Source organism: Armigeres subalbatus, chromosome 3 (assembly GCF_024139115.2).
Source record: "Armigeres subalbatus isolate Guangzhou_Male chromosome 3, GZ_Asu_2, whole genome shotgun sequence".
Classification (NCBI taxonomy): Eukaryota; Metazoa; Arthropoda; class Insecta; order Diptera; family Culicidae; genus Armigeres; species Armigeres subalbatus.
The window spans coordinates 285,954,106-285,965,496 of NC_085141.1; the positions used below are offsets into that span (position 1 = coordinate 285,954,106).

Genomic DNA, 11,391 nt, shown 5'->3' on the forward strand with positions numbered 1-11,391 from the left:
GTTTTCCATTTTTGAACGCTGATTATGGTGACCCATTGTGACGGACCTTGTTGGCCACCGGAGGTCCTCCAGAGGATCCGGAACATCCGTAGAAGTGGACAATTCATGGAACTCATCCTAGAAGAGCGTGGTTTTCACATAGCTTTTCATTATCGTACTTTGAGTAACAAATGATTGCGGAGATCCATTTTGGTGGATCTGGGTGGCCACCGGATATCCTCCAGAAGATCCGGAACGCCCGTGAAAGGTCAATTTATGAAACTCATCATTGAAAAGTTTATGAATGCTGAGTAACAAATGATTGTGGTGACCCATGTGGGATTCGTGACCGTGCGGTTAGCGACGTCAATCGTCTAGACGCATGTGCCATGGAGTGTGGGTTCGATTCCCGCCCCGGTAAGGAGGAAACTTTTCATGATCGAAAAATGCTAGGTCCGCAGAAAGCATCACAACAACCTTCTTGAGATGATAAATGAGTAGAATAACAAACAGTTTACAAAATATCGTGCTCTAGTAGGATGAGTAGAGTATCAAGTGTTGACCAATCCGGAGGAACTTTAGCAGGACATCCAGTGGTCAAGTCTATGTGTATGGATCACGAGAGGGCCTTCACTGGCCATTCAAGTCCCTAAGTGAGGGTCACGACAATAACGTCTTGCTCAGAGTGCGATAATAGATTTTTGGTAACCCCGTGCTCTCATGATTCGAGTTTCGTTAGCTGGCAACTTTTAGGGATATTACGCGGATTATTCATAAAGGACCTCTAGACGCCACTCAGGGCCATAAGAAAGGGTAACGATAATTTTCTATAACTCAGAGTACGTTAATAAAAAGCTTTGAAAAGCCGCGTTCTTCTATGGTAAGTTTCATGAATTGAACATTTCTACGGATGTTCCAGATCTTAGAAAGGACCTCCGGTGGCTACTCAAGTACACAAGGATGGTTTCAATCGTATCAATGAACGTTCATTTCACATTTTATTTCTGATTCACTCAACACGCACAACTAAAATGCTGGCATCTCTTCTCAAAAAGAAAACAAAAGCGACAATGCCACTCATTGAATGAACACAATACACACGTCATCGTCTGTCAACCACACCCGCATTCATCACTACTTGCTTCTGCCGTTCCGCGAGTCATTCATCGGCTTTGTTTGACCAGTTATCATCACTTCACAATCCGATTCAGCATTAGGCACCGAATTGTCCGATAGGATCAGCTCGCGATTGCGTGGTGAAAACTAAATTAAAATGGCACGGAAGGGAATTTCGCAGAAAGATAAGATTCTCCAAATAGTGGAGCAAATACAAGAGGGCGAACTCATTATATACAAATGTGCAGTGGATGTCGATTGTGTCCCGAAATGCAGTTATGCACAAAAAAAAACTTTTTTGGCCAGTAACTTTAAACGGCACCTCCAAACATCCCATCCAGATGCCTACAAAGGGCTGAACCTGGATGATAAACCAGAAGAAGAATCTGCCCCAAAGAAGCCGAAGGGTGCCAAACTGCTGGTTGACCTAGAAAAAAGAGACTGCTATTTAGGATTGTTACAACTAGTAACAATTAACAATTTACCGTTCAGCTTCATCGAATGGATTGGCTCAAAAACATTGATACATCCTGTGTTGAACGCAATCAGGGAACAAGTGGACACGTCATCGCGTTGCGGCTTTCGTTAAAGCAGCCGCGGCAACCATCCGCGAAATTTTGCGATCCCGAATGCAAAAACGAATGTTGAGTTTAAAAATCGACTCCGCGTCGCGTCGTGGCAGGGCCATTTTTGGAATCAACGCTCAGTATGCTGATGAAGACGGCCAAGTACGGATCAGACACCTAGGTAAGTTTGAAATCTATTTTTGTGTGTAATGGCACAGGATTTTCTTAATTTACTAACAGTTAAATAAATTGTCACTATCTGTAGCTGTGCGCGAGATGAACGAGCGACAAACCAAGGAAAATTTGTCAAACGTAATACTCGAAGAGCTGAATGATCTCGGATTGGACATCAATCACATATTCGCCATTGCTCATGACAACGGCGCCAATATGTGCGCAAGTGTCAAGCTTTTGAAAGCTCTATCGAAACCTGGATCAGAAGACGAAGCTGCTCTAAACAGCATGTTACCAGCCGAATTCGAGCTATTGGAACAATACGACAGGGAGCAAAGCCTATTGATGCCAGATGAGGAAAACCTTGGTCTGATGAGCATGCTGCCCGCTGAGTTTGCCGAATTCGACTCTGATGACGCCCAAGAAGCAGACGTAAAGGTAAAAGAAGAACACAACAAGCAAAGCACTACCGAACAACAGGAAGACACAAACGATTTCGAGAACGAGAAAGATGGAACATCTGACATCCTTGTCAATGACGACGATTCAGAAGAGCCAGTTATTCTGGACAGCATCAGGTGTGGTGCTCATACGGCGCAATTGGTCGCATACGATGTCATTAAGCTGCACAATAAGAGGCTGGGTCAAATCAACAAAATTTGTCAAAAGATGCATCATAAGACTAGCAGGGAGCTTTTTGTTCTGCACAAAATTGCTCTGCCACCGAAAGTCAATGAAACCCGTTGGGGCGTCTGGTTTATCGTTTTACGGTATCTTCAGGTATTAAGATCAAAGCCCTTTCTTGCAACTTTGCAGAACCACGACTCGACGCTTGGTAAGTATTTTTGCTAAAACAATTCTGGAGATCGATTTAAATAGATCCTATCGCCATTCGTCAATATAAACTTCGATCAGTTTTATTTTATTACTAGCAAACGTTGTCCCTATTGCCATTGTGGCATGTGGAGGCGTGAAAATTGACAATTGTTGAGCTTATTTCAGCATTGCCCTCTAAACTTTTTTTTATTCCGATCCTAATGAATTTCTCCCAACTCATCAGCATTTCAGTACCTATTTGCCAAGTTTTCTTATTTTTTTAGAAAATTTTCCTAACTTTCTCTACATTTAACCTTTCCGTCTCCGACGTCTGTTTTTAAGGGCTTTCAAAAATCTAAACTGCTGTAAAATCCGCATTTATTGACCGATTCTTTCGCAACAAATTGCATTCCATCCGGATGGATCGATTTATACTATTCAAGGCTATCCACAGTACGGTTCCAGAATTATTACAGATTCCATTGGGGTCAGTTGTCCCCGGAATAAGTGGCCATCTACATTTTTTTTAAATTTACACGGGATGGCCATTTTCTAAATCGATTCAAAATAGGTCGTGCGACACTTCAAACTTCATGATTTTACAAAGAAATTATGGAATAATATTTTTGGAGTTCCTGGCTCCTATGGGAATCCATATGGCCATATCGGTCACAATCCGGGAACCCACGGAACGGCCGTTTTCAAAATTGATTCAAAATAGGTCGTGCGATACTTCAAACTTCAAGATTTTACAAAGCAATTATGGGAATGATATTTTTGGGTTCCTGGCCCCTCTCGGAATCAATGTGGCCACATCGGTCACATCCAGGGGACCTTCGATATGGACATTTTCAAAATTGATTCAAAATAGGTCGTGCGACACTTCAAACTTCATGATTTTACAAAGAAATTATGGGAATGATATTTTCAGGCCCACTCGGATTCAATCCGGTCACATCGGTCATGATCCGAGGAACCAAGGAATGGCCATTTTCTAAATTGATTCAAAATAGGTCGTGCGACACTTCAAACTTCATGATTGTACAAAGCAATTATGGGAATGATATTTTTGGTGTTACTGGACCACTCAGTTCAATCCAACCACATCGGCCACAATCCTGGGACGTACGATATGGCGTTGTGTACTAAATTGATTCAAAATAGGTCGTGCGATACTTCAAACTTCAAGATTTTACAAAGCAATTATGGGAATGACATTTTCAGGGTTCCTGGCCCACTCGTATTCAATCGGTCGTATCGGTTGTAGTCCGGGGACCCACGGAGTGGCCATTTTCTAAATTATTTCAAAATAGGTCGTGCGATACCTTAAACTTCATGATTTCACAAAGCAAAGATGGGAATAATATTTTTAGGGTTTCTGGCCCACTCGGATTCAATCCGGCCACAACGGTCACAATCCAGGGACCCACTGAACGGCCGTTTTCTAAATCGATTCAAAATAGGTCGTGCAACAACTCAAACTTCATGATATTACAAAGCAATTATGGGAATGATATTTTAGGGTTCCTGGCCCCTCTCGGAATCAATGTGGCCACGTCGGTCACATCGGTCATGATCCGAGGAACCAAGGAATGGCCATTTTCTAAATTGATTCAAAATAGGTCGTGCGACACTTCAAACTTCATGATTGTACAAAGCAATTATGGGAATAATATTTTTAGGGTTACTGGCCCACTCGGATTCAATCCAACCACATCGGCCACAATCCTGGGACGTACGATATGGCGTTGTGTACTAAATTGATTCAAAATAGGTCGTGCGACACTTCAAACTTCATAATTTTACAAAGAAATTATAGGAATGATATTTTCAGGGTTTCTGGCTCACTCGGATTCAACCCGGTCACATCGGTCGTTATCCGGGGACCCACGGAGTGGCCATTTTCTAAAATAATTCAAAATAGGTCGTGCGATACTTCAAACTTCATGATTGTACAAAGAAATTATTGGAATAATATTTTCAGGGTTCCTGGCCCACTCGGATTCAATCCAACCACATCGGTCACAATCCTGGGACGTACGATATGGCTATGTCCTAAATTGATTCAAAATAGGTCGTGCGATACTTCAAACTTCAAAATTTTACAAAGCAATTATGGGAATGATATTTTCAGGGTTCCTGGCCCACTCGGATTCAATCCGGTCACATCGGTCGTTATCCGGGGACCCACGGAGTGGCCATTTTCTAAAAAGATTCATAATAGGTCGTGCGATACTTCAAACTTCATGATTGTACAAAGAAATTATTGGAATAATATTTTCAGGGTTCCTGGCCCACTCGGATTCAATCCGGTCACATCGGTCATGATCCGAGGAATCAAGGAATGGCCATTTTCTAAATTGATTCAAAATAGGTCGTGCGACACTTCAAACTTCATGATTGTACAAAGCAATTATGGGAATAATATTTTTAGGGTTACTGGCCCACTCGGATTCAACCCAGCCATATCGGTCACAATCCTGGAACCTACGATATGGCCATTTTCTAAATTGATTCAAAATAGGTTGTGCGATACTTCAAACTTCATGATTGTGTAAACCAATAATGGGAATGATATTTCCAGGGTTACTGGCCCACTCTGATTCAACCCGGTCACATCGGTCGTTATCCGGGGTCCCACGGAGTGGCCATTTTCTAAAATGTTTCATAATAGGTCGTGCGATACTTCAAACTTCATGATTGTACAAAGAAATTATGGGAATGATATTTTTAGAGTTCCTGGCCCACTCGGATTCAATCCGGTCACATCGGTCTTGATCCGAGGAATCAAGGTATGGACATTTTCTAAATTGATTCAAAATAGGTCGTGCGACACTTCAAACTTCATGATTGTGTAAAGCAATAATGGGAATGATATTTTCAGGGTTCCTGGCCCACTCGGATTCAACCCGGTCACATCGGTCGTTATCCGGGGACCCACGGAGTGGCCATTTTCTAAAATGTTTCAAAATAGGTCGTGCGATACTTCAAACTTCTTGATTGTACAAAGCAATGATGGGAATGATATTTTTAGGGTTACTGGCCCACTCGGATTCAATCCGGTCACATCGGTCTTGATCCGAGGAATCAAGGAATGGACATTTTCTAAATTGATTCAAAATAATTTTTTGTTTTGCGGATTTTTGTCGAGCTGCAAGAATAAAAACTGAGTGTGTAGGTCCTCCGGATTATAGCCAATGCAGCCAGACTGAATCCGAGTGGGCCAGGAATCGTAAAAATATCTTTTCCATAATTGCTTTTTACAATCATGAAGTTTGAAGTGTCGCACGACCTATTTTGAATCAATTTAGAAAATGGCCATATCGTAGGTTTCCCGGATTGTGGCCGATGTAACCGGATTGAATCCGAGTGGATCAAGAACCCTAAAAATATTATTCTCATCACAGCTTTGTACAATCATGAAGTTTGATGCGTCGCAAGACCAATTTTGAATCAAATAAGAAAATTGCCATTCCGTAAGTCTTCCGGATTGTGGCCGGAATGGATCCGAGTGGGTCAGGAACTCTAAAAATATCATTCCCATAATTGCTTTGTAAAATCATGAAGTTTGAGGTGTCGCACGACCTATTTTGGATCGATTTAGAAAATGGCCATTCCGTGGGTCCCCGGTTGTAACCAATGTGGCCAGATTGAATCTGAGTGGGCCAGGAACCTAAAAATATCATTCCCATCATTGCTTTGTAAAATCATGAAGTTTGAGGTGTCGCACGACCTACTTTTGAATCGATTGAGAAAATGACCATTCCGTGGGTCCTCGGATGTGGCCGTATTTAATCCAGTGGGCCAGGAACCCTAAAATAACATTCCCATCATTGTTTTGTGAAATTATGGAGTTTGAGATGTCACACAACCTGTTTTAACTTAAATTAGTAAATGTCTACTTTTTCCAGGGACAACTGACGCCAATGGAATCTGGAATAATTCTGGAACCATACTAGTATGCATCGAAAATTGGGATCCACCGGATGGAATGCAACTTGTTGCGAAAGAATCGATCAAGAAATGCGGTTTTACAGCAGTTTAGATTTTTGAAAGCCCTTAAAACAGACGTCAGGGACGAAAAGGTTAAACACAGTTGCTCCACAGACAAATCGAACCGTACTTACCTCTCAGATCGGTCCATACGTTCGTAAGTCATATTGCTTTAAAGGGAATATATATATGTAGATATAGTTTCAGATGCTACAAATTATGAAATAAAATAATCAAATTTTATATCGACTAATGGAGATAGGACCTGTTTAAATCGAACGCCAGAATATTACTGGAAATGATAACTAGTTTCACGATCTATTTCCGCAATGCATTTTTAAATTTAAAGTTGCATTGTTCACTTATATCGTCCTTATAATTCACTTCTTGACAGATTTAAGCCAACATTGGAAATTTATCGACCGCTTTTGCGAAGCTTTTGAGCCAATTTATGTATTGACACTCAAACTGCAAAAAGACCACGTTCCACTGTCTGATTTTTACGCTGACTGGCTGGTATGCCAAGCTAAGTTGAACGCTATTAAGAAACAGGGAAATACACTGGCAGCCAAGTTGCATACATCCATGCAAAAAAGAGTTGAGAAACTTCGCTCAAGCATGGCTTTCAAAGCCAGCTTGTACCTTGATCCACGTTTCAACTTTGCTGGATCCGCCCGCTTGACTCCAGAAGAAAAGAGAGAGGCACAGGTACATATATATTTCATATACACCCAGGTTTTTTTTACGCGGTTGGAATTCATTGTTTTCTCGGTTAAACTGAACTTTCACAGCTTTTTAAATACCCCTTGAATTTTCTTTGATTTTTTGTGATTTTTTTCTTGGGGTTAACTAATTGCTTCATTGACGCTGAAGGTCTTTATCGACCAAAACCAAACCGTGTAAAAACCTGGGTGTATATAGTTTCTGTAAAGAAAACATTAAAAAATGCAAATATTAATTTTAGGAATATCTCATCGCACTAAGCAACCGACTCGATGTACTGGAAGGTTTACAAGAGGAACTATGTACAGATGATGGAGAGGCAAGTACTAGTGGTTTTGTGGAGGATTACTTGATGGATTTCTTCAACGAAGCAAGTAATGATACTGCGTCATCCAGCTCAGAGAAAAGAGCAGCGAACGAATCGCTTCGCGACGAGTTGTCCAAGCTTGAAAAACGAAATAAAGTTAACATCACAGTCAACATGCCACCTCCTTCAAGCTCCAACACCAGCGGCCACCAGTTCCCCAGTGCCGCGGACAACAATCAACCAAGCACATCTAAGGCCCAACCTGCTCCAGCGGCTAGCGAATCCTCTACGCGTTTCGATATTCTTCAATATTGGAAAAAACGTAAGTTCTCCAGTCCACGGCTGTATCGCCTAGCAATGGTAGTTTTGGCTGCACCATCGACGCAAGTGACAGTAGAACGCCTATTCAGTCAACTCAAATACATATTGACTGATAGACGCATGCAGCTCTACGGCGTATCTGTTCACGATATTATGATTCTAAAGATGAATCCGGATTTGCTGATTGAGGTTGTCGAAACACTCCTTGAGCATCACGCTATTTAATTCAACTACGCTATCCATTTGTTTAACAGTTGATTTTTTCTTTACAATTGTTTTTTCAATGAACACCTATATTTGAAGAAGAAAAGTACATATAAAGTCTGCATAAGTCAAAATGCACAGACGATTGCAAGCTTTGCAGAAGTTTGAACTCATGAAATATAAATATGATGAATATCACCATTCGAAACGCATTTTTGATTATTCATTTATTATCACTTTTTACTTCGCCAGACTCCTTCTGATGCTCACAAAATATGTTAGTTTCATCCTCATCCAATCGATCCACTTTTATCCCGCATGCACACTAGGGTCATGCACAAATAACGTTAAAGTTTTAAGGAGTGATGGATTCACGAAATACGATGACGCAAACAAAACTTTCAGGCGGTTCTTACAAAAAGGTGACAAAGAGGGAAAAACCGTTTTAAATGTGCAAATTTTGATTTGACGTAATTTGTGAATCACCCCGAACCGTGCCTCTCTCCTTCAAACCAATTTATGTTTCACCGACTAAAACCGAAGGACATCTATGAGAGCACGAGGCGTTAAATTGGCCCACTAGATCACTTCTCTTTGCTAAATTACGTCATGCACAAATTACGTAGCATTTTAGGGGGAGGAAGTGTCTGAGATTTTGTGATCGGCCATGTATAAAGAATAGGAAAATGCTCTACTATGGAGTAGGGGGAGTCGAAAACCACAAAAAAGCAACGTCATTTGTGCATGAGCCCTAACGGTCGCTTATGATCTTGAAAAGACTTAAGCCTGAGCCGTACACATTGTTGAAATTCTCAGGTGGAAATTGAATCACGACCAACTAAGGCATCTACATTTTTTACCACCTACACTATCAAAGTTCTTCGCTGTCCTCTTTGAACGTAGCAATATCATTGCCACTTTGCAGTAGAGAGAGTCAATGATTAAAAAGAAATAGTTTTTTATTCATTATTGATGTTGTGTTTACTTGTACCATGACGATTTATGCATTACGTTGGTAATTTTAAAGAGTTTTCTCGCCCTAGTTTGTGCTATCTGATTAAATAACTACTTCTCCTACAGAAAGAACGTTTTGGCTCAACCACCAACGAATCTCATCATATGACAAAGTCTTCATGTAGGTGAACGCTGGCTATTTGGACGCTCGTTCCTCGAATACCACACCTGCAGTCCAGAAGAGATTATCCTCGTAAATTCAGTTGTTTTACGTCTATCAACTTCCAGCGTCGTGTGCATTCGAGAACGCAGTACAGTGCAACGAAAACGATGGCAACAAATTTGATGTGTATGGCATTTGTTGGTCCCTTTTTCATTGAAGCTCCAGATGGTATGAGTTTGTCCATCTTCTATGTTTAATTTCTGCCCGAGCCACCATCGTACCCATCCGTCCGTGTTAGGCTGGTATGGAATCGATGTTTGCCTGTAACAAAAACACAAAATAAACTAAAGATCACTGTTTGTTTGGGGCCCTGTAAAACTAACTCGATTCGTTGCCTCTGGTTATCATTCTGTTCCGGATCAGCAAAGCATAGCATGGAAAAGATGGCCCCATTATTGCAATCCATGCAAACGTTTTGTCGCAATTGTGTATTTCAGTGCTAAAATCAAGTTCAAGTATGATAAAATGTGTCAATATCAATCAACTATAAAATGCAAGCGTATAATAATGACCAACCTGTTTTTCACTATCTTTGATTGAATCTTTAGTTTTCATTCATTAGTTTCATACCTGGGTATTTTGAACATAAGCACTAAAATGGAAATAATATTTTGACAGCTGAGCGATGAGGTTACTCGCACAAATTCACACGCAGTGCATCCAGATCTAAGCATTCTGTTGAAAAAAATCTTTTGAATGTAACGAACTCTCGTTTGCTTTATATATAATAAGTTCATAAATCACATTCATGGTAGAATGGTAGAAAATATGATGATCTAATTTTATGAACGTTGTCTTACTTGCAAATCAAAAGGACACTGGACTGTTTTGAATTGTATGGGGTGTTGACAGCTGATGGTCTTGTTGTTTTTGAATCATCAACGTGAAATAAGAAGTAGAATGGAATTCTGCCAACACTTTCCGTGTAGAAATAATGAATGATGATTCTCAAATGACCTCTCTGAGCTCTCATTCGGCGAACATTTTCAGAAGGCGATCTTTCTCTGCTACATTCAGGCACGGCTTCAATCAGCGCTCGAGTGAATCCGTGATTGGGTAAGATGTTGTTCATTCAGATTGAGGTAGAATGAAGTAGTTAGTCAAACGTCAAAACTCGGGTCACTCACTGAGTGGCATCGTATGTTGTTTGAAAGAATATATTGATGGGCGAAGCTGTTTCACACACTGAAAAAATATTTTGATGATTGCCGATTTTATCAGCAATCACCAACACTGCAAGTACATTTAAATGGGGCACAGCAATCTCTTGTTATTTAGAGTACGACAATATAAAGGGTTGTAAAAACCGCACACGTCTGTGATAAGTTTCATGAATTGATCACTTTACCGGACGTTCCGGATCTTCCGGAAGACCTCCGGTGGCTACCCAGGTCCATCAAAATGGGTCACCACAATCATTTATTAGTCAGCTTTCGAAAAGGAGAAGCTTTGAAAAAAATCCGCGCTGTCAGGTCAATTAACAAAGGCGCTAAAAAACATTATTATTAAGTTTTTTGCTCAATACGTTCTCTAGTGTTGTACTTTCCTGATCCATTTTTATCGTTTTTTACATTAATCGTGTCATCTACGAAAATAATCATTTTCATTTCTTATCATTACTCACCGCTTTTAATTTTAAATCCCTGTTATAAACAACTTTTTAAAATAATCCAAACTGAAATGTAGACTAATATTTACATTGATTTGTTAATTTGTTACCAACATTCGTATGCTTTTTATACATGTTTCATCCAAACCATTGAAGAAACTAAATAAAATATGAATACACGGTGAGGTTGTATGACCAAAGGTCGAAGGTCAAAAAGTCGAAGAACGAAAAATCGAAGGTCAAAAGATCTAAAGGACAAAAGGTGGAAAGGTCAAAAGGTCGAAGGGACAAAAGGTCAGAACAAAAAAACCTAAGCCGAAGGACAAAAGGTCGAAGGTCAAAAGGTCGAAATGGAAAAAGGTCGAAGGGTCAAAAGGTCGAAGGGACAAAAGTTTGAAACAAAAAA

The 11,391-nt window shown here is 40.4% G+C and overlaps 1 protein-coding gene and 1 long non-coding RNA gene across 2 annotated transcripts; one reads left to right on the forward strand and one right to left on the reverse strand.

Moving 5' to 3' along the window:
- The first annotated feature begins 1,778 nt into the window (after positions 1-1,778).
- LOC134220161 (uncharacterized) lies at positions 1,779-8,220 on the forward strand. The gene is made up of 5 exons (XM_062699155.1): positions 1,779-1,842; positions 1,927-2,670; positions 7,039-7,352; positions 7,609-7,996; positions 8,112-8,220. Exons 2-5 carry the CDS (start codon positions 1,938-1,940, stop codon positions 8,150-8,152), a joined length of 1,476 nt encoding a protein of 491 aa, XP_062555139.1. The 5' UTR covers positions 1,779-1,842; positions 1,927-1,937; the 3' UTR covers positions 8,153-8,220.
- A 1,018-nt stretch (positions 8,221-9,238) lies between these two features.
- LOC134220162 (uncharacterized) lies at positions 9,239-9,954 on the reverse strand. The gene is made up of 3 exons (XR_009981785.1): positions 9,893-9,954; positions 9,700-9,815; positions 9,239-9,637 (listed from the first exon to the last, which is right to left on the reverse strand). It is a non-coding gene; the product is annotated as an uncharacterized LOC134220162 (long non-coding RNA).
- Positions 9,955-11,391: the final 1,437 nt, after the last annotated feature.

Excerpts from the sequence above, each read along its gene's own strand:
- LOC134220161 (XM_062699155.1), top strand. The coding sequence starts at position 1,938 with ATGAACGAGCGACAAACCAAGGAAAATTTGTCAAACGTAATACTCGAA. Across the intron at positions 2,671-7,038 it reads GAACCACGACTCGACGCTTG|ATTTAAGCCAACATTGGAAA; the intron begins GTAAGTATTTTT and ends ACTTCTTGACAG. Across the intron at positions 7,353-7,608 it reads AAGAAAAGAGAGAGGCACAG|GAATATCTCATCGCACTAAG; the intron begins GTACATATATAT and ends TATTAATTTTAG.